We start from the raw sequence: 22,688 nt of genomic DNA on the forward strand, positions 1-22,688 counted from the left end.
CTCCCTTGTTTGGTGAACAAAAAACGCTGAAATATGTAGATTTCTACATATTTAAAGGTGTTTTGTAAGATATTTTTATGGATGCCCCATCCTCAGGATAGGTCATCAATATCGGAACGTTCAAGATTATAGGAACGAGCCCTCCAATTGAAGTGTAATGGGGCTTCTTGTAATTACACCTGCTCATTGCTGCAATGTTAATGGTGAGCACGTAAACAATTAAGGGAAGGCTGTGCTGCATGGCTTGCTGCTTTCTTTTCAGTCGCCTGATCGGCGGGGGTGCTGGGTGTTGGATTCCCGTCGATCTGATATTGATGACCTAACCTGAAGATAGGTCATCAATAAAAATATCTCGGAAAACCCCTTTAAACTTGACTAAAGATGGTATTGTTGATATAAACTGCAGTGGTAGGGGTAACATGGTAACCTAGTAGATAAGGCCGAAAAAAGACATTTATCCATCCAGTTCGGCCTGTTATCCTGCAAGTTGAGGTAACTGTGAGGTAGAAGGCAATTTTCCCCACTTCAGGGGAATAAAAAATTCTTTCCCGACTCCAATCAGGCAATCAGAATAACTCCCTGGATCAACGACCCCTCTCTAGTAGCTATAGCCTATAATATTATTACGCTCCAGAAATGCATCCAGGCCCCTCTTGAATTCCTTTATTGTACTCACCATCACCACCTCCTCAGGCAGAGAGTTCCATAGTCTCACTGCTCTTACCGTAAAGAATCCTTTTCTATGTCTGTGTAAATGAGGTTGTCCGGGTTCAGAGCTAGGGGAGCACTAAAACCCGCCCATCAGTGCCAGGGACGTCACCGACAAGACAAATTTAAACGAGATACAGCACAGGGCACGGGAGAGCATTGAAGCATGAAATGCTCCGATGCTCATATCAGAGAGTTTAGCTCTGAACACGGACAACCCCTTTTAAAGCTCTCCATAGGTGTTTCCTGTCCTGGGCTGGAGCGATTCTTTCATGGGCTCATGGGAAATCGGTAAGTGTGATCTTATATTTCTAAAGTGTTTTCGAGGGGCATTTATGGAGAAAAAGCCATTTCGCCAGTGTTATATTTGTACTTCAAATTTACTACATTGACATTTTACATTACATTTTACTTTTATTGTATGGATCTGAACAATTAAGGTGATGCCAAATATTTATAGTTTTATTTGTTTTACTACTTTTGCACAATAATAGCACATCTTATGCAAAAAAAAAAAGTTTTTTTTTCATTTTGCTGTATTCAAAGACCCTTAACTTATCCATAACAGTTATTATTTTTGGAGGGAAGGGGGAAACATGCAATTTCATTGTAATTTTTTTTTAATGATGTTCACTGGGTGGTTTCATGAACATATTCTCTTTATTATATGGGTTATGACAAATGGCATAAATACCATATATGTGTGCATGTATTTTCTTAAAAAAAAATGTTTTCACTTTTTATGTAAAACTTTTATTATATATATATATAATATATATATACCTTTTTTGGCATTTTTATTTTTTTTGTCCCACTGTGCAATGTCACAATGCAATCAATTGATCACTTGTATAATGCTTTGGTAAACCTTGTATACTAGTGTATTATAGTTTATCATTGTAAGACTGACTCTTTCTATTGCTATTCTTATGGTACAGTCTAATAGGCATACAGTCATGAACCTAGCCTCATTCTGCTGTATTGCAGTGGTTAACCCCTTCTTTGGTTCTGTGTGCAGTTGGTAGGCTGTTTCTAAAGTTTTAATCAGCTTCTGCTATATACACTCACCTAAAGAATTATTAGGAACACCATACTAATACGGTGTTGGACCCCCTTTTGCCTTCAGAACTGCCTTAATTCTACGTGGCATTGATTCAACAAGGTGCTGATAGCATTCTTTAGAAATGTTGGCCCATATTGATAGGATAGCATCTTGCAGTTGATGGAGATTTGAGGGATGCACATCCAGGGCACGAAGCTCCCGTTCCACCACATCCCAAAGATGCTCTATTGGGTTGAGATCTGGTGACTGTGGGGGCCATTTTAGTACAGTGAACTCATTGTCATGTTCAAGAAACCAATTTGAAATGATTCGAGCTTTGTGACATGGTGCATTATCCTGCTGGAAGTAGCCATCAGAGGATGGATACATGTTCTCATTCTGTTTACGCCAAATTCGGACTCTACCATTTGAATGTCTCAACAGAAATCGAGACTCATCAGACCAGGCAACATTTTACCAGTCTTCAACAGTCCAATTTTGGTGAGCTCGTGCAAATTGAACCCTCTTTTTCCTATTTGTAGTGGAGATGAGTGGTACCCGGTGGGGTCTTCTGCTGTTGTAGCCCATCCGCCTCAAGGTTGTGCGTGTTGTGGCTTCACAAATGCTTTGCTGCATGCCTCGGTTGTAACGAGTGGTTATTTCAGTCAACGTTGCTCTTCTATCAGCTTGAGTCAGTCGGCCCATTCTCCTCTGACCTCTAGCATCCACAAGGCATTTTTGCCCACAGGACTGCCGCATACTGGATGTTTTTCCCTTTTCACACCATTCTTTGTAAACCCTAGAAATGGTTGTGCGTGAAAATCCCAGTAACTGAGCAGATTGTGAAATACTCAGACCGGCCCGTCTGGCACCAACAACCATGCCACGCTTAAAATTGCTTAAAGCACCTTTCTTTCCCATTCTGACATTCAGTTTGGAGTTCAGGAGATTGTTTTGACCAGGACCACCCCCCTAAATGCATTGAAGCAACTGCCATGTGATTGGTTGACTAGATAATTGCATTAATGAGAAAAAGAACAGGTGCTCCTAATAATTCTTTAGGTGAGTGTATGCTGTGCTGTTTCTCACACTCTGCCTGAACAATAGGTTATCTAGCTTGCGAAGGTGTGCTGTTTGGTTTGTCTGCCCGTGTACCGAACTCTGCCTGTTTCCTGACTCTGGCCCTCTGTTGTCTAGCCTGATTTAGGCCTGATGACCATATTGACCCTCTGCTGCCTGCCCTGACGTTGCACTTGTTTTACGGATTTATACAAACTCTGCCTGCTCTGACCTAATTTTTAGATATTCTCTAGGTACTGGTACAGTATGTGCTGTCCATATTCAAAAACAGATACCACATTTATACACAATTATAGACTAGTAAGTTTAACTTCTATTGTGGGAAAAATATTTGAAGGACTCTTAAGGGACTATATACAGGAGTATGTGACTGTTAAGTGTTAATAGTAGGGTTGTCCCGATACCACTTTTTTAGGACCGAGTACAAGTACCGATACTTTTTTTCAAGAAGTCACCGATACCGAATACCGATACTTTTTTTAAATGTCATGTGACCGTTTTGGGGGATCTGTGGATCTGTGGATGACGCACTGTCATGTGGGGGATCTGTGGATGGCACTGTTATGGGGGATCTGTGGATGGCACTGTTATGGGGGACCTGTGGATGGCACTGTTATGGGGGATCTGTGGATGGCACTGTTATGGGGTGGGGGGATCTGAGGATGGCATTGTTATTTGGTGGGGGATCTGTGGATGGTGCTGTTAAAGGGGATCTGTGGATGGAACTGTTATGGGGAGGATCTGTGGATGACACTGCTATATGTCATCCACAGATCCCCCTCATAACAGTGTCCCCCAATACACCGGGCCCCGCCGCTCACCGAAGTATTTATAAACGTGAATCCTTATCCTGTTATTAAGTTGAACTAACGCTGCCCTCTCCCATGTTCCCCTGTATCCCCCTGTATCCCCACAGCACTTACTTAAGCTTCCATAGCAGGCAGAGCGGACGGCACCAGTAACGTCACTCACTGACGTCGCGCGTCTGCTCCGCCTGCTTCATTCATAAAGTGGGCGGAGCAGGCGCTCTACGTCAGTGAGTGACGTTACTGCTGCCGTCTGCTCTGCCTGCTATGGGAGCTTACAGGGGTATACAGGGGAACATGGGAACATGGGAGAGGGCAGCGTTAGTTCAACTTAATAACAGGATAAGGATTCACGTTTATAAATACTTTGGTGAGCGGCGGGGCCCGGTGTAAGAGTACAGTGACTGCACCGGGCCCCGCCCCTAGTTACGGACTCCAGCCCCTCCTCTCTCCCGATGCTGCATCTTTGCCGGGCCGCAAAAATATTCATTGCGGGCCGCATGACACCCATGCAGTAAGTAATACCCAGTCACATACCAGCAATAATTATCGTTGCCGGCTCTCTCCACCCCTTCTCAGCTGCCGTTCACTGCCCCCTCTATGCACCGCTCACCAGCCCGCTTGATGTAAAAAAAAAAAAAAAAGTATTCTATTTATGTATCGGGGCGGGGTATCGGCGGCTGAGTCTCGGAATCGGTCCCGATACCGATACTAGTATCTGTATCGGGACAACCCTAGTTAATAGTATCATAAGGGATAACCAGCATGGGGTTACCAAAGACAGAAGTTGTCAGACTAACCTGATTCATTTTTATGAAGAGGTGAGTAGAAGCCTGGACATAGGGGCGGCTGTGGATTTAGTGTTCTTGGATTTTGCAAAGGTATGTGATACTGTCCCTCAAAGAAGTTTAATACATAAAATAAGGTTGATTGGCTTAGAAAGTATAGTTTGTAATTGGATTGAAAACTGGCTGAAGGACTGTTTTCAGAAAGCCGTGGTCAATGATTCCTATTCAGAATTGTCACGGGTTATAAGTGGTGTACTGTATTTACATTTAGTCTGAGACTACTAATTGCCTGCTCTTGACATGTGCATATTTTGTTTTTTTGTATTTTTAAAATGTAACTTTTATTATTTGCTTATTTAATAAATTATGAACAGTTTTGTCTAACCTACTATATTAAAACTATCTACAGTAGACCCTTTTTTTGTGTGCTGTACTCGCGTTTATTTCCCTCTTTCATTAGCTATTTTTGCAGTGGCAGCGTATTTGTTACACTTGCTGACTTCTTGCTAGCTGCTTTCATATATACATTGGATCTGCTATAATTCCTGTAACGGCGCTATTTCTTTCTATACTGCCTACTAGCTATTCAGTGTCTGTTTCTTTTGACACATTTGTATAACTATGTTGCCCTTGTTTGTAACTATTATTTGATAGCTGTTCAATTGCTACACTTGCTGCCTTCTGACTGTCTCCTTTCGTTCATTCAATTCATGTGCTTCAGTTCTGGTGTCGGCGCAATTGCTTACTAAACTACCTACTAGCTACTCAGTAGCTAGCACACTTTTACTGGGTCTGCTGCCTAAAAAACTAAACACTGCCCCCCGACATGTTTCGCCATCTACATTGTATTGTACAGTGACCATAAAGGCATCTTATCTTATAAGGCTCAGTGCTAGAGGAGAGGGGCGGGCTGGAGCGCGCTGGGCGGCAGAAATGGTGAGTGGACGGAGCCTCTAGGTGCTGAAAAGACGCCCCCATAGCACCTAGAGGCTCATTAGCATACCAATAAAACTACGTTTTTTAGGGTAACCGCTGCACAGAAAGGGATTACAATAGCATGGTTAGGTAGAGCAGACACTAGCAGATCGCTAGTGTCTGACAGCTAAATAGGTGAAAATGTGGTGGTAGAAACCCTTTAAGGACTAATATAGGTGTGCTATCGATATGTGTGATACACAGAGGGGTGTGATATACTTATAATATACTTTTATAATAAGTCAAAAACACATAGATCTATGTAGTGATCACCTGGAAGTCAGGGGCTAGGGGCCTACTAGGACCATTTTTATATAGTGTAAGGTTCCGGACGGGGTCGATCTTATCAGGGCGGGTGGTCTGTGGTTAGGCTATCAGGGCCAGAATACCACCCCCCTGTAGGGCAATATCATGGACAGTTCTTTGCCCACCCTGTCCCTCAATACCACATCATCATCTAGCCCAGGGATGGGTGTTTTTTTGCTTTCCCTCCTGGATTCATCGATGTGCACTGGAACCACCCGGATTGTGGTAGGAGATATGGTTTCTGATTTGGTGCCGCTGAGTACCGTATTTTTCGCCCTATAAGACGCACTTTCCCCCCCCAAAAGTGGGGGGGAAATAGCAGTGCGTCTTATGGGGCAAATGCTGCGATTTTGCCGAATTTTCAATGATACATCCGCCGCGATGCCGCGCGGCGGGTGTATCAGCTGTGAGGGAGGAGGGGCTGGGGGCCGGCGTCTGCTTTTATAATGACAGCGGGGCCCGTGCAGTGACTGTATTAATTGTTATGTATATAATCTGGTAATCAGCGCCTGTCTACTTACAACTACAAGCACTCGGTAGCAGAGAGGAGGCAGGCCGGGAGGACTGGCGCTGGCAGCGTGAGTCTCTGCGCCGCCCACTTTATGAATGAAGCAGGCGACGTGGGCGCATGATGTAGTGACTCGCGCTGCCAGCGCCTGTCCTCCCGGCCTGCCTCCTCTCTCCTCTCTGCTACCGAGCGCTTGTAGTTGTAAGTAATACAGGCGCTGATTACCCGATTATATACATAACAATTACCTAGTACAGATATGATAATATACAGTGAGCGGGGCCCGTGTAGTAGAATACAGTCACTGCACGGGCCCCACTGTCATTATAAAAGCAGATGCGACCCCCACCCCCTGTATTGAGGGTTATTCACTACAGGGACACTGTTATGGAGGGGATCTGTGGATGACACATAGCATAAGATGCTATATATGTGTCATCCACAGATTCCCCCCCCCCATAACTGTCATACACAAATCCCCATAACAGTGCCATCCAGAGACCCCAATAAGAGCCACCCACAGATCCCCAATAAGAGCCACCCACAGATCCCCAATAAGAGCCACCCACAGATCCCCAATAAGAGCTACCCACAGATCCCCAATAAGAGCCACCCACAGATCCCCAATAAGAGCCACCCACAGATCCCCAATAAGAGCCACCCACAGATCCCCAATAAGAGCCACCCACAGATCCCCAATAAGAGCGCCCCCCCACAGATCCCCCCCATAAGAGCGCCCCCCCACAGATCCCCCCCCCATAAGAGCGCCCCCCCACAGATCCCCCCCCCATAAGAGCATCCCCCCCCCATAAGAGCGACCCCCCCACAGATCCCCCCCCCATAAGAGCGCCCCCCCCCACAGATTCCCCCCCCCCATAAGAGCGCCCCCCCCACAGATCCCCCCCCCCATAAGAGCGCCCCCCCCACAGATCCCCCCCCCATAAGAGCGCCCCCCCCACAGATCCCCCCCCCATAAGTGGGTGAGCGGAACTGGTGCAGACCCATTCATTTTCAATGGGGCCAGAATGTGCTGTTCGCATTTGCGGATCCACATCCGCATTTGCAGATCCGCACTTCCACATCTGTACTTCTGTTTCCGCAAAAAAATAGAACATGTCCTATTCTTGTCAGTGCGCCCCCCACCCCCATCCCAGTATTAAAAACGTTGGTGGTGCAGTGCGGATCCCCTCTCCCCTGCTCCTCCGATCGGAGCCCCAGCAGTGTAAGCCTGGAGCTCCGATCTGTTACCATGGCAGCCAGGACGCTATTGAAGCCCTGGCTGCCATGTTCAGCTCCATGCTGCTGTGTGCACAAAGCACAGAGCAGCAGGGACAGTGTGAGATCCTATTCACCCTGATAGAGATCTATCAGGGTGAATAGTACAAGGGTTCTAGTCCCTAAGGGGGCTAAAAGTTAGTAAAAAAAAAAAAAATTGAATATTAAGTATAAATGAAAAAAAGATTGAAAAAAAATAAAAACAATAAACATTAATTTTCAGCAGATTTGTGTAGGATTTTTTTTTTTCAAAAATGAAAATTCCCAGAATATTGGAATAAATTATCGGCTATCGGCCTGAAAGTTCACAAATTATCGGTATCTGCCCTAAAAAATCAATATCGGCCGATCCCTAATACTTTCTATGTTAGAAAGTATATTATAGTGCATTTGTATTGTGCGGCAGTAGTGTGCGGTTCTGCTGCGATACTGCAGGTATATAGAGGGACAAGCGTTATTGGAACAAATAATTTCTACTGGTGTGATATACCAGTCCCCCAAAAAAACAGATTGAAGCGGGGTGTTATATACCAATATATTTTCTTTATAGTGCATTTGGGTACTGTATAGTGCATTTGCGCATGCGCGTACGCGAAAATTATATTGGCGATATTTCGCATTGAAAAAAAAAATTAATGGAGATCGCAAATTCGAATTATACATTTGGTATGTCACTGTCCATGTTGTGGGACTATTTGTGCACTTCTAGTAATTATTTCTTGGCTGCAAATATGAGCTGAATTTTTTTCAGGTTCGCCTGCCATTAAAATGAATGGGACCCGCCACTAACTTGCTGTTCGCGAACATTTGATCGCGTTCGCGAACTGTCCCGGCAGATGTTCGTCCATCGCTATACAGGACTACTCCAGGAGGTAGCGGCCTACTCCCCTGCAGCGAAATCCAGATCCCTATATACAGGTTAAAGTGTAAATACCAGGTGACTTCGAGGATCATGCTCTTAGGTTTAGTCGAAAGTCAAACGGGTTGGTTGACACAGTGGTGCCACACCAACTGCTCATAAAATACACATTGTCGCTCATGTAAAAGAGGCCTTACTAATTTGTTAAAGGGGTTGTCCGGGTTCAGAGTTGAACCCGGACATACCCTTATTTTCACCCCGGCAGCATCCCTGAGCCTAGCATCGGAGCATCTCATGCTCCGATGCGCTCCCGTGCCCTGTGCTAAATCGCGCAGGGCACGGGCTCTTTTGTTTACAATAACACACTGCCGGGCGGTAACTTCCGCCCGGCAGTGTGTTCGGTGACGTCACCGGCTCTGAGGGGCGGGCTTTAGCTCTACCCTAGCCGTTTTACTGGCTAGGGCAGAGCTAAATCCCGCCCATCAGTGCCGGTGACATCACCGGGGTTCCTGTCAGCCCCATGGAGAGCCCCGGTACGTCACCGGAACACCTAAAAATGCCTTTGCCCTGCGCAATTTAGCGCAGGGCAAAGGAGAGCATCGGAGCATGAACTCCTCCGATGCTCATGTCAGGGGGGCTGCCGGGGTGAAAATGGAGGGATGTCCGGGATGTAAGTAGCCCACTCAATGCTGATGCTCTTTAATGACATCACAACTACTGCTGCAGTTGTGATGTCATTAAAGGGGTTATGCCTTGATTTATGTGTAAAATGGAAATCGGACATTGTAATACATCAGTCTCTTTGTAACAGATTTATTTCCATCTTTGTACTTCACGTGGATCTAGAGATCTCCCCATTTATTGCCCCAGTTACTTTGCTAGATTTTTTTCAGGGCAAGTGTCCTTTCTCCTGCAGCTCTTCTACTTTAACTCTCACAGCTTCTAACAGTAGCTATAGCTGGTAGCGGTTGAAGGATGGAACTGAGCACATGCTACCATACTCATCCAGTGAAGAAAATATCTCACAACTGGAGCTTGTTTGTAACGGAAAGTACATTCTAAAGTAACTAGAAAATTGCTTTACAGCAGCCACATTACATAGACTCAATGGACAGGAGGGGACCTGATTGACTTTTATGGGGGAGTTTTGTAGGCATGCTCTCTGATGTGCAAAGGTCATGAGGGAGTACATAAGCTTTGACAATCTATTGTGACTGGTGGATCCTGTGTTATCTGTATGTAGATATGCTATTTGTCATTCTAATCCTGCCTGTAATGATAAGCAGATAGCTGCAGTAAAGTGACCAAGAACTGGGGACTACTATTAGGCTTAGTGGCCAGTACAAAAACTGCAGTATTTTATGTTTTTTGTTTAAATATAGATATTCAAAAGACTAATTATGGGAAGCTCATCAAAATAGAGCACGGCCTGCTACCACCCAATAGCCAAACAATAAATATACAAAAGAATGGCCAGCTCACAAGAAGTTAATTGCATACAATGTAATCCCAACCTATAAAATTAAGCCAAGTGTACATATACATACATATACGTTCTTATGCTGACATAGATATACCGTATGGCAGCATGCAATCAAATGTATTATTAGATCCAAGACTTGACAATAAAAGTTAATGCATAAATATATATAAATATATATATATATATATATATATATATATATATATATATATATATATATATATATAATAATTTATAAATGATCACGGTCCCTCCTTTATACTAAGCTGCTGAGCTCTCGCAGCTTACTCTATAATGTATGGACTGCAGCCCTACGTTTTTTTCTTATTCAATTTTCCTATTGGTGTATTTTCCTTGAGTTGATAAGGTATTCAATAGAACATATGCGAGTGTTCAATGTCTCAGTTCACACTAATGAGTGCGTTAGATAGTTAACAGTGGTGATGTGCGAGTCCACTTACATATCCGGACAGTTCGCCGCCTTTTGATGTAACAAATGATTTTTGCAGCGCTTATGCGCTTCTTACCCAATACAGGTGGTGTCTGCACGGTGGAGTCTAATGGCATACGGTTCAGATGTCAGCCGCTCCACGGGTAGTCTCCGGCCGTCGATGACACTGCGCGCCTGCGCTGTACGATGTTCCGGACGCCGACTGCTCCACGTGTGGACCCCGATTCCTAACAGTGCTAGACACCTGCGCAAAATAGAAAGTTCCGGCTGCTCACGGCCTGCAGATCACTGCACTATACTGGTTCAACCTCGCACTCGTAGATTTTCCAATTTTTCGATTCCCGATGGTAGGGGTATTGCACCAATTGTAACAGGGGTGCAGAAAAGTGATCGGGGTCCACACGTGGAGCAGTCGGCGTCCGGAACATCGTACTGCGCAGGTGCGCAGCGTCATCGATGGCCGGAGACTACCCGTGGAGCGGCTGACATCTGAACTGTATGCCATTAGACTCCACCGTGCAGACACCACCTGTATTGGGTAAGAAGCGCATAACCGCTGCAAAAGAAAATCATTTGTTACATCAAAAGGCGGCAAACTGTCCGGATATGTAAGTGGACTCGCACATCACCACTGTTAACTATCTAACGCACTCATTAGTGTGAACTGAGACATTGAACACTCGCATATGTTCTATTGAATACCTTATCAACTCAAGGAAAATACACCAATAGGAAAATTGAATAAGAAAAAAACGTAGGGCTGCAGTCCATACATTATAGAGTAAGCTGCGAGAGCTCAGCAGCTTAGTATAAAGGAGGGACCGTGATCATTTTTTAAATTTTTTTTTATATATATATTTTTATGCATTAACTTTTATTGTCAAGTCTTGGATCTAATAATACATTTGATTGCATGCTGCCATACGGTATATGTATGTCAGCATAGGAAAGTATATTTATGTATATGTATGATTAGCCAACACTTGGCTTAAAGGGTTTCTGTCACCCTGCAAAACTCATACTTTTTTTTTTTTGGATAGTTAGATTGCTCATAGTGCGATATAGCAGAATATAATGCTCTTACTTACATTCATGCGGCCGATTCTTTATAAAACGAACTTTTATAATATGTAAATTCGGGCTCTACCAGCAAGTAGGGCGTCTACTTGCTGGTAGCTGCTGCAGAAATCCGCCCTCTCGCCGTGTTGATTGACAGGGCCAGCCGTGATCTCCTCCTCCGGCCGGCCTTGTCAGTAATTCAAAAATCGCGCGCCTCGCGTCATTCGGCGCAGGCGCTCTGAGATGAGGAGGCTCGTCTCCTCAGCACTCCCTCAGTGCGCCTGCGCCGATGACGTCTTCTCTTTCGGTGATGTCATCAATTACTGACAGGGCCGGCCGGAGGAGAAGATCACGGCTGGCCCTGTCAATCAACACGGCGAGGGGGCGGATTTCTGCAGCAGCTACCAGCAAAGAGACGCCCTACTTGCTGGTAGAGCCCGAATTTACATATTATAAAAGTTCGTTTTATAAAGAATCGGCCGCATGAATGTAAGTAAGAGCATTATATTCTGCTATATCACACTATGAGCAATCTAACTATCCAAAAAAAAAAAAAGAGTTTTGCAGGGTGACAGAAACCCTTTAATTTTATAGGTTGGGATTAAATTGTATGCAATTAACTTCTTGTGAGCTGTCCATTCTTTTGTATAAATATAGATATTGACATGGGACCCGCACCTACATCGAGAATGGATCTCTGAAAGTTGTGGAGGGAGCACTGCTTATGCGCAGCCACCCTGCATTCATTTTTATGGGGCCGCCGAAAAAATCAGAGCAATGGCTCGGCTATTTCATTCGACCCCATAGAAATGAATGTGAGCGGTGGCCGTGCAAGCGTGGTGCGCTCCCATTCACTTCTATAGGGAGAGCGCTTGGCGGTGGCTGGACCTCCAGCCACCACCTTCTCTGTTCCGTTCTCAGTGGGACCTGCACCTATCGGACAATGGGGGCATATCCTAGAGATATGATGCAGATGCATGACACATTTCCTTTAAAGAGGACCTGTCACCCCTCATGACATGTCTGCTTTAGTGTCTACTTGCATTTGCCCATGTAGTAAGAATTCTGGGGCATCTTTTCATATTATTCTAGTAGGAATAATGGCCCAACAAAGAAGTTTATGAATGGATTGCCAACTGAGTGTTACCACTTGGGGGATGATGTCCTTGCATAGTCTGCAACTCACTATACAGGGACACACCCTCAACTGGTAACACAAAGTTATACATTTTCCCTTAAATTTCTAGTAGGTATAATGTATCAATGACTCAACAAAGTCACAATCAGATATTGCATGTAATGTGAACTACAGTTATTTATTAAAACAAACCTGTCAGAAGTGGTGAAATATCCTTTAAGAATCTTAAAGCACCGTAGCAGGTCAGAAAGGAGGAGATTCTGTTTAATTTAAAGGGATTATATATTGCAGTACATATTGATGACCTATCAGGCTGGCACCTCTGCTGATCAGCTATTTGAAGAGGAGGCAGTGCTCTATGCCAGTGCTGCTTTCTCTTCATTACACTGCGCGTGGTCTCTCTTGCAGCGGTAGCACAATGTAATTACATGTACTTGCTCCATTCAAGTAAATGGAGCGAGTACTTGTCATTACACTGCACTGCCGAGACTTTCGAGACAACGGGCAGTGTAACAAAGAGGAAGTAGCACTCACATGGAGTTCCGCCTTCTCTTCAAACAGCTGATGGTCAGGGCACCTTGTCAGACCTGAGGATAGGTCATCAATAAAACTGCCTGCACAACCCCTTTAATACCCTGAACAGAATACAATATTTCAATGCTTCATACAATTTTTCATTTTCTAACACTGTATACTTTTATCTTAGTGGATGAAAAGCGGAAGTCTCGCAGTACTCCAGCTGTATTGATGGAAATTATAAAAGAAGAGGGCCTGTAAGTATAAAACACTATTTAGACTCCTTTCACTCCCTAGCATCCTGGATTATGTTTATAAATGTTGCATATATCAGCAACCCTGTATAAATGCAGAATTAGGGTGCTTTTACACTGGTTTCAGTGGTGGTGTGCTGCTTGTGGCTTACCTAAAATATAATTATAGCCGGAAAAAAAAACTTTAGTAGGAGGTCACAAGCACAAATACAAAGGGGGGTCATTTAATAAACAAATACGCCTAAATTAGGCATATATCTGGTGCAGATTGCAGTGCAAAGATCCTTTGTGCCGCAATCTGCGACTTTTCTCCCCGCTCACGCTAGGTCCTAAAAAGGGGGTGTAATGTGGGCAGGAAACGGGATTCGTCATTTTCTACGACTGTTTTAACTAGGAAGCTGTGTTGCAATTAGAAGCTGGGGTGGACCCCCAGAAGTTATGTAGAGGCCAGCGGATCCACTGCCAGTACAGGGCTTGATTAAGACTAGCATCTAAAACAGCGGTGGGGAACCATTTTGCTGCCAAGGGCCATTTGGATATTTGTAACATCATTCGGGGGCCATACAAAATTCTCAATAAAAATTTTTTACTGCTGTATTTGGTCAAACATATAATTGACTTAGGGATAAGTTACAGAAATTGCACTTCAATTAAAATAATCTAGAGGGCTGTATTTTTGCAGCACAAAATAGCGCCTGCACTATATATATACAGTATATTACATACAATACAGGCGCCATATTGACCACACATAGCAGTCTAATTTTTAAGTTCAGAATGTTACTTATTTGACATTAATGGCAGGAAGCTAAACCCAGGGGGTCCAGAGAGGGGTTCACCCAGCTTTCACTCTCCCTGCCTCTTTCTTCGCAACTGTCCCTGCCTTTGTCCCTTTCTCAGCAAAATATCTGCCCCCACCTCCATCAGCCTGAAATCAGCCTCCTATCAGACCCCCCAGGCCTACATCAGCCTCAGATCAGACTCCCATCAGACCTCTAAGCCTCAGATTAGACCCCAATCAGACCCTTCCCAGCTTCAGATCAGACTCCCATCAGACCCCCAGCCTCAGACCAGACCCGGATCAGACGCCCAGCCTCAGATCAACCCCCATCAGACCCCCCAGGGTCAGATCAGCCCCTATAAGACCCCCCAGCCTCAGATCAGACCTTCATAATACCCTCCCTAGCCTCAGATCAGCCCCCATCAGACCCTCCCCAGCCTCAGATCAGCCCCCATCAGCCCCCCTAGTCTCAGATCAGACCCCTATCAAACCCCAGCCTCAGATCAGACCCTCCCAAGCCTCAGATCAGACCCCCATCAGACCCTCCCCACCCTCCTTTAGCCTCAGATCAGCCCCAATCAGACATCAGATACTGTATTTAAGATAAACAAATAAACTTACCTCTCCAGCTCCGTACGGCGCTGCCTCTTGGCAGATTCACTTACCCTCCCTGTTCTTCTTCCTGCCGCACTATATTGTCACCTCACACCGCACAGCGTCAGGTCATAGTGCACGTCTACGTGCACTGCGTCCTGACGCTGGATGTGTCAGGACACAGTGTGGGGCTGAAAGAAGACCAGGGAAGGTGAGGACAGCCAGTGCAGTGCTGTTCTCACCTTCCTGTGCCTCCCGTATGCTAATGACCGCTTCCATAATGGAAGGGGTCATAAGCATTTTCACATTATGTTCTGGCAGGGGGCCGGGGGCCACATGAAATGATACCGTGGGCCGCATACGGCCCTCGGGCCGGAGGTTCCCCACCCCTGATCTAAAACGAGCCCTCACACAGCTCAGTCAACCAAAAAAATTAACAAAATTTAATCTTGAGCTTCAGAACATATTTTGGGAGGCCCTCCAAAACATTTTTGATGATGTACTGGTCAATTTCACAATTATATGTTATCCTGAAATGTATGCTGGACCCCATGAACCCGATGGTGGCTTATAAGAAATGGAAGGTAGGGATAGATAGTCTGGATGTGACTACTTGTATATTGAATGTTCTGGGAAACTTCAGACGTCACAATGGGGCTGAGCGAGATACCAAGCACAGCCGCTGTACTTGGTAAGCACGGAGAAGGCCATGATGCTCACAGGAGCTCAGATGCCTTCTCAAACAGCTAATCGGTGGGGGTCCCTGATGTCAGACCCCATCTAATCAGAGGACAGGTCATCAGTATCAAAATGCTGGAAAACCCCTTTTAAAGTGTTTATTCTGCTTTGTGAATGCCACAATGAAAAAAAAATCTATATGCCCAAATAGGTCATTGTTTGTCACCTTGCACCCCCCCCCCCAAAAAAAATGTAATGAAAAAAGATCACGAAGTCATATACCTCAAAATGGTACCAATAAAACTGCAGCTCTCCCCACAATAAATAGGCCTTCACAATGGTGCGACACAAAGCAATTTTGTTTTTTCAAATTTTTTCTTTTTCAAAGTAGTAAAACTATATAAATTCTGTATTTTTGGAATCATACTGGCCCCGACAATAAAGCTAATGTTCTGTTGCAAGCAGTGTGTGTGGAACCACTGTGCCAACCAACCAGTTTGACTTTTGGCTAGACCTAATAGCTTTGTCCTTGTTGGTTCCCTGACTCTGTCTGATGTTCTTAGAGGGTAGCCAGACTTTTGTCACCAGAAGAGAACTGAGGTGGAGACTTGTCCATCCAAACAGTGGACTGTGCATGAGCAGCTGCCAAATCTGATAAAAACAGAAGTCCGCTGCCAGCACCCCAGTTTGGCAACTGTACTTGGTAAAAAAAAAAGTAGATTCATTAGCATGGTTATTATAAGAAAGTTACACCCAGTGGCCCAGTCATCTTGATGTACAGTACATTGTTAAAGTGGCACAAGTAGTTGGTTAAAACTTTGGTTTTGTGCTCCACTTGGCCATTAGCCTGCAGGTGGTAGGCGGAAGAAGAGTCCAATTTGACATCCAGAAATTTGCAGACTGCTCTCAAAAACTTAGCCGTAAACCAAAGTTCCCTATCGGACACAATGTACCGAAGGAACCCATGAAGATACGTGAAGATGGATGTGGATAGATTGGAGGCTTGGGCAGAAAAGTGGTAGATGAGGTTTAACACTGACAAATGTAAGGTTATGCACATGGGAAAGAATAATGCAAGTCACCAGTACATACTAAATGGTAAAACACTGGGTAACACTGACATGGAAAAGGACCTAGGAATTTTGGTTAACCACAAACAAAGCTGTAAAAACCAGTGTCAGGCAGCTGCTGCCAAGGCCAATAAGATAATAGGTTGCATCAAAAGGGACATAGATGCCCATGATGAGAACATAGTCCTGCCACTTTACAAATCACTAGTCAGACCACACATGGAGTACTGTGTACAGTTCTGGGCTCCTGTAAACAAGGCAGACATAGCAGAGCTGGAGAGGGTCCAGAGGAAGGCAACTAAAGTAATAACTGGAATGGGGCATCTACAGTACCCTGAAAGATCAAAATTAGGGTTATTCACTTTAGAAAAACGACGACTAAGGGGATATCTAATTACTATGTATAAATATATCAGGGGTCAGTACAGAGATCTCTCCCATCATCAATTTATCCCCAGAACTGTGTCAAGTGGACATCCTCTGCGTCTGGAGGAAAGAAGGTTTGTACACAAACATAGAAGAGGATTCTTTATGGTAAGGGCAGTGAGACTATGGAACTCTCTGCCTGAGGAGGTGGTGACGGTGAGTTCACTAAAAGAGTTTAAGAGGGGCCTGGATGTGTTTCTGGGGTGTAGTAATAATACAGGCTATTGCTACTAGAGATGGGTTGTTGATCCAGAGAGTTATTCTGATTGCCTGATTGGAGTCTGTAAGGAATTTTTCCACCTCATCCACCATGATGGCCACAATGAGATTGATCCTTGACCTCTGTAGGGGCAGGAACACAGAGTTTAAATTCCCTCCACCCCCTCAATGTTTTCCTGCCCCTACGGGGGTTAAAACGTGGAGAGAGCCCTCCTTGTGAAGGGAGGAAAGAAAGAAGAAGCCTATGGTGTTACCAGATCTCCAGCTGTCCTCCCGCGGCAAGGGCTAAGGCTGGGCAGCAGGTGCATCAAGGACCCTCGTTCTGGCTTATGCTGGAAACTGCGGTCCCAGCCAGCATACCTCCTCCATCTTGGGGAAGTAGTCAGCTGCGCTGGATTCAGAGAGAGGTATGCACGTGAATCCGGCGTCCTCTTGTACTTAACCCGGTGACCGGCAGGGGATTAGGTGTGGAGAAGGAGTTAAGGGGCTGTGCGGCGCATGAACAAGCAGACAACCCGGGGCGCAGAAGTTGAAAGAATCGCAGGACTTCACTCAGCATCTGCCTGCAGTCACTCCGCGATGTCTGAGACACCTACTCCTCGTCAGGAGGTCCCGGATCCCTCTGCAAGCGCCAGTACTGTGAGTCCCCTGCGGGGGTTTAAGTGCTAGACACCACATTTCTTTTTATGCAAGTGTACTAGCTCTGTTAGCTGAGTGTATATTAGGTTGTTCCTTTGATTCCAGGGCACAAAAGACTCTAGATCAAAAATAAGGATACTAAAGTTCAATGCCTGCTCTAAGAAACTCCCTGAAAATTATAAGAAAAGACTTGTCTGTCTGAGATATGGAAGGAGGAACAACCAAATATTTTTAGAGATAAAATCCTTTATTCAGGATGAAATAAAGTCCTTCTTAGCATCTTTGTCCACTCCCAGTGGTTCCCTTCATCCTCCAAAAAAAACGGAAGCTTTCTGTCCAGTCCTCTGACGCAGACGAGGCTGAAGAAATTTCGGTCTCCTCTAAACAGGTTATTGAGGAAGATCCTCTATCCGAGGGAGAGGTCATAGAGGAGGATAAGTATATTTTCTCATCTGAAAAGATGGAGGAACTATTAAGAGCCGTCAGATCCACTATGGGGATTGAGGACACTCCTAAACCACACACAGTCCAGGACGAGATGTTCGGAGGCCTTAGATCTAAGAAATCTATTGTTTTTCCGATAAATGAAAACATGAGAGATGATTATAGACGAGTGGCTAGACCCTGAGAGGAGACTATGTGTCTCTAAGGAATTTAGAAACCGACTTTGTTTTGACCAGTCTGAGTGTAAAATCTTTAATGAGACACCTAAAGTAGACATTCAGGTGGAGAAGGTGGTTAAAAGAACAGCGTTATCATTTGAGGACCCAAATTAGGTGACCCCATGGCCCGTAAAGCTGACAGGTTGTTAAAAAAGGCCTGGGAATCGTCTATGTTCAGCGTAAAAGCTAACATGGCAGCAGTTAGCCACATCAGTGGCTAGGGCCATGTACATCTGGTTAGGGGAACTGGATGAGCATCTTAAAAACAAAACCCCTAAAGAGGAGATCAGAGACTCAGTCCCTTTACTTAGATCCGCTACGGCCTTCTTAGCCGACGCCTCTATTCGTTTCTCCGCTAAGGAGGCAACTCTATCAAATGCCGCTCGAAGGGCCTTATGGATGAAAGCCTAGTCTGATGGCAAGGCTTCAAAGGATAAGCTATGTTCAATCCCCTTCTCAGGAGAGTTTGTTTTTGGCCCTACACTAGACAAAATATTTAAAAAGGCCGCTGATAAGAAAAAAGGATTTCCGGAGGATAGGGATCAAAAGAAAAAACCTTTTCGGCAGTTTCAACCCCATCAGAGATCATATAGGGGAAAAGGAAAATCGGGCAGATGGAGCTACCCCAAAGGGGGAAGAGGAAGGGGCTTCATCCTTAACCCTCAAAACTGACAGTCTAGTAAACAAGGACGCCAAGGTGGGGGGCAGACTGATAAGGTTTCTATCTTTGTGGGAGCAGATCGCAACAAATCCCTGGGCACTAAACATTATTGCTCAGGGATACAGGATAGAATTTTCTTCAGTTCCCCCCAAAAGATTCCTAACCTCATCACAAAACGGGTCAGAATTACCCAAGATATGGCAGGGGGTTCAGGAACTTTTAAGCTCGGGTGTAATCCAGAGGGTCCCAAATTCAGAAAAAGGGGAGGGTTTCTACTCAAACCTTTTCCTAGTAAAGAAGCCCGACCAGTCTTTTTTCGTACAATAATAAATCTAAAACCGCTAAACAGATCCATTCTGTACAGAAGATTCAAAATGGAATCCATCAGATTCACAATCCCGCTTATACCAAAAGGGGCATTCATGTCCTCAATAGACCTCAAAGATGCCTATTATCACATTCCCATCCACCAACTCTCACAGAAATTTCTGCGCTTTACAATAAAAGATCCGCGAGGTAGCCTACACCACTTCCAGTACGTTGCACTTCCATTCGGCATTTCTTCCGCACCCAGAATATTCACAAAGTTAGTGGTGGAAATGGTTGCTTACCTTCGCAGGGAAGGAATAATCATTATCCCCTACCTCGACGACTTCCTGATTGTCGGCAGGTCAAAGGAAGAAAATATAGAGGCAACCCAAAGATTCTTAAACGTCCTTGCAGGGTTATGATGGATTATAAACATAAAGAAATCGTCTCTCACTCCATCAAAAAGGATAAGATTCCTACGAGTAGAATTGGATTCGGACTCTCAAAAGGCCTTCCTACTACAGGACAAAGCGGAGAGTCTTATACAGAAGATTGCAGGGTTCCAAAGATCTCGCAAATGCTCCATAGGAGAGGCTGAGTCTGTTGGGAAATCTAACTGCCTGTTTGATTTTAGTTCCTTGGAGCCAGGCCCACTCAAGAATAACACAGAGTTGGATCCTGAAAGAATGGAACGGAAATCAGACGGATTTGGACAGGAAGATCCTAATACCACAATGGGTGAAGACCGATCTCAGTTTGTGGGGCGCAAAAATCGGAAATAATTTTTTTCAGGGTACCTGGCCAGAAAACATAAAAAGATCATCCAACTTCAGAGAATTATACGCAGTCCTCGTGACTCTAAAAGAAGGAGAGTGGCTTCTAAAAGGACAACATCTAAAAGTTCTGTCCGACAACATAACAACGGTAGCATATCTAAAACACCGAGGGGGAACAAGAGCCAACCATCTAGGAGAGGTAGTATGGAAGATTTTCTCTTGGGCAGAAGAAAATTCCCTATCGTTATCTGCAATCCACTTGAAGGGTTCCGAAAACATAGAGGCAGATTACCTAAGCAGAAGAAGAATAGATGCAGTAGAATGGTCTCTAAACAGGGACATCTTCCGGGAAATAATCTCCAGATGGGGTCGCCCAGAGAGAGATCTATTTTCCTCAAAAGAAAATGCTTAGGTAGATCTCTTTTTGTTCCCTAGATCCAAGGGACAAGCCTTGGGCGGTAGACGCCCTTTCAATAAGCTGGAATTGGAGACTGGTATATGCGTTCCCTCCAATACCCCTTATACCCCGGGTCATTCAGATGATCCAAAGAGAGACTGCTACGATAATCCTGGTAACCCCTCTATGGGCCAAGAGAATCTGGTTTCCTATTTTAAAATGACTAGCACTGGAGGATCCATGGGAAATTCCTTTCCAGAGGGATATGCTTGTCCAGTGCCCTCTAATTCATCCAGATCCCCAGATATTCAGGTTAGCTGTATGGCAGCGGTTAGATTGATGCCTACTCTAAGGTCCAGAGTTCCCACGTAGGATCTGAACACGGTACTTGAGGGATTAACAATGCCTCCCTGTATTCCATTATCTAACATTTCGATAAAACACCTATCTCTAAAGACTGCCTTCTTAATAGCTATAACTTCGGCTAGACGTATTGGGGTTACAGGCACTTTCTTGCAGAGAACCATATCTTCAAATTCTAGAGGACCATATTAGTCTGAGATTAGATCCAGGGTTCATGCCATAAGTGGTCTCTTCCTTCCACCGAGAACAGGAGATTTTCTTGCCTTCCATTCCCAATCACCATGAGAAGGAGGTGGAAGACAAGATGAGACTCCTAGACATTAGAGATATGGTTATTCAGTATCTTGAAGTCAGCAGGGAATTCAGGAAGGACGATAACTTGCTGGTCCAATTCTCAGGGAAGAAACTTGCTCTTTAGCCAGGTGGATTAGATCCACTATTGAGTGCTGTTATTCCATCCAAAATAAGTCCTGCCCGGGGGTTGTTAGGGCTCATTCTACTAGAGCCACTGCCTCCTTTTGGGCAGAAAAAGGTGGAGTATACCTAAATCAGATCTGTAAGGCCGCCACTTGGTCTAGTGTAAATACTTTCGTTAGACCCTATCGCCTTAGTCTCCCTGATTCTACTGAAATTCAGTTTGGCCGGAAGGTTCTACAGGCGATATCCCACCCAGGTTGGTTATTTGTTAGTTCTCATTGTGGCTGTCATGGTGGATGAGGTGGACAAACCGTAATTGGTCTTACCGGTAATTTTGTTTCCTTGAATCCACCATGACGGCCCATACTAACCCCATCCCAAAAATCCCGCCGATCAGAAGTTGGTGATATATCCAGAGGATGGATCATCAGTTAAAACAAACTGTAGAACCCCTTTAATGTATCATTTAACAGACTGACAGAGGGTAGACAAGGCAGGGGTATAATATTGGCCATTTCTTCCACTTGGATAACCGCCATAGACTCTATTACCGATTTTACGATGTGCTGCCATGGGTAAAGGACAAAGTAGTCCAGCTGGTTTCTCTTTTGGAATCTTATTCTGGGCAAAAGTTGTACAGGCAGAGACAGTCAGGTATTTCCTCTGAAGGCAGTAGGCAACCGATAAGATCTGGTAATCGGGTTGGCACTTTTGCATTGTCCAGGATGACCGGCGCTCTTGGAGCGATGTCTCCAGGATAGGACTTGCTTTCTTGAAAGTTTTACCATGTGGTAGATCTTTCAATTGGACAGAAGCCACTTTCACTATTTTGGCAGGATCAATGATATGCTGTGGTACCTTCTCCAGGTCAGTTGGAACAAAGGACCGGGACAAGGCATCCTCCTTAATGATCTTGTCTGAAGAACGGAAATGTAGCAAGAAATCAAAAAAGGGAAAAAACTGGAAAAAAATAGGACTATTCTAATATGTGCTGGACGTTCCGAAAAATGGGGATTGCATTTGTGTTGTATTTTTCTTTCGAATGTTATCGAGTATCACACTACTTATTTTTTATTTTTATGGTATCGAAATCTAATCAAAATTTTGTTATCGTGACAACCCTATAGATGACTAGCGCAAAGTGAAACTGAAAGTACCGGTCTCACAGCTAGAAAAACGGTTAACCCTTTGTGCCAGAATATCTCAACGTCAATATTTTTATAAAGGCCAATTGAAAATATGATTTTTAGCAAAATATAAGTAAATGCATTCAAACAAATTGCCTCCAAAGGTGTACATAGCCGTGAAAGGGCTACGGTGCTCCTTAGAAATTTTATGGCATATTTACAGGTTCCTGCACCAGTGTTTGTTAGGTCGGATAGAGGTAGACTTGCATCTAGCTCCAAACATGTGTCCCCTGATGCCCATCTCGCCTGGTGAGATAGCTA

General features: G+C 44.6%; 1 protein-coding gene across 3 annotated transcripts in view; it reads left to right on the forward strand.

Moving 5' to 3' along the window:
• The window catches only part of SLC25A17 (solute carrier family 25 member 17), a 490,576-nt gene that overhangs the window by 101,461 nt on the left and 366,427 nt on the right, over positions 1–22,688 (forward strand). For all 3 annotated transcript variants that reach the window (XM_040407517.1, XM_040407518.1, XM_040407516.1), the window contains exon 3: positions 13,185–13,251. In XM_040407517.1, the coding sequence (XP_040263451.1) occupies positions 13,185–13,251 (67 nt within the window). The remainder of the gene's footprint in view (positions 1–13,184; positions 13,252–22,688) is intronic.

Source organism: Bufo bufo, chromosome 9 (assembly GCF_905171765.1).
Source record: "Bufo bufo chromosome 9, aBufBuf1.1, whole genome shotgun sequence".
Lineage (NCBI taxonomy): Eukaryota > Metazoa > Chordata > Amphibia > Anura > Bufonidae > Bufo > Bufo bufo.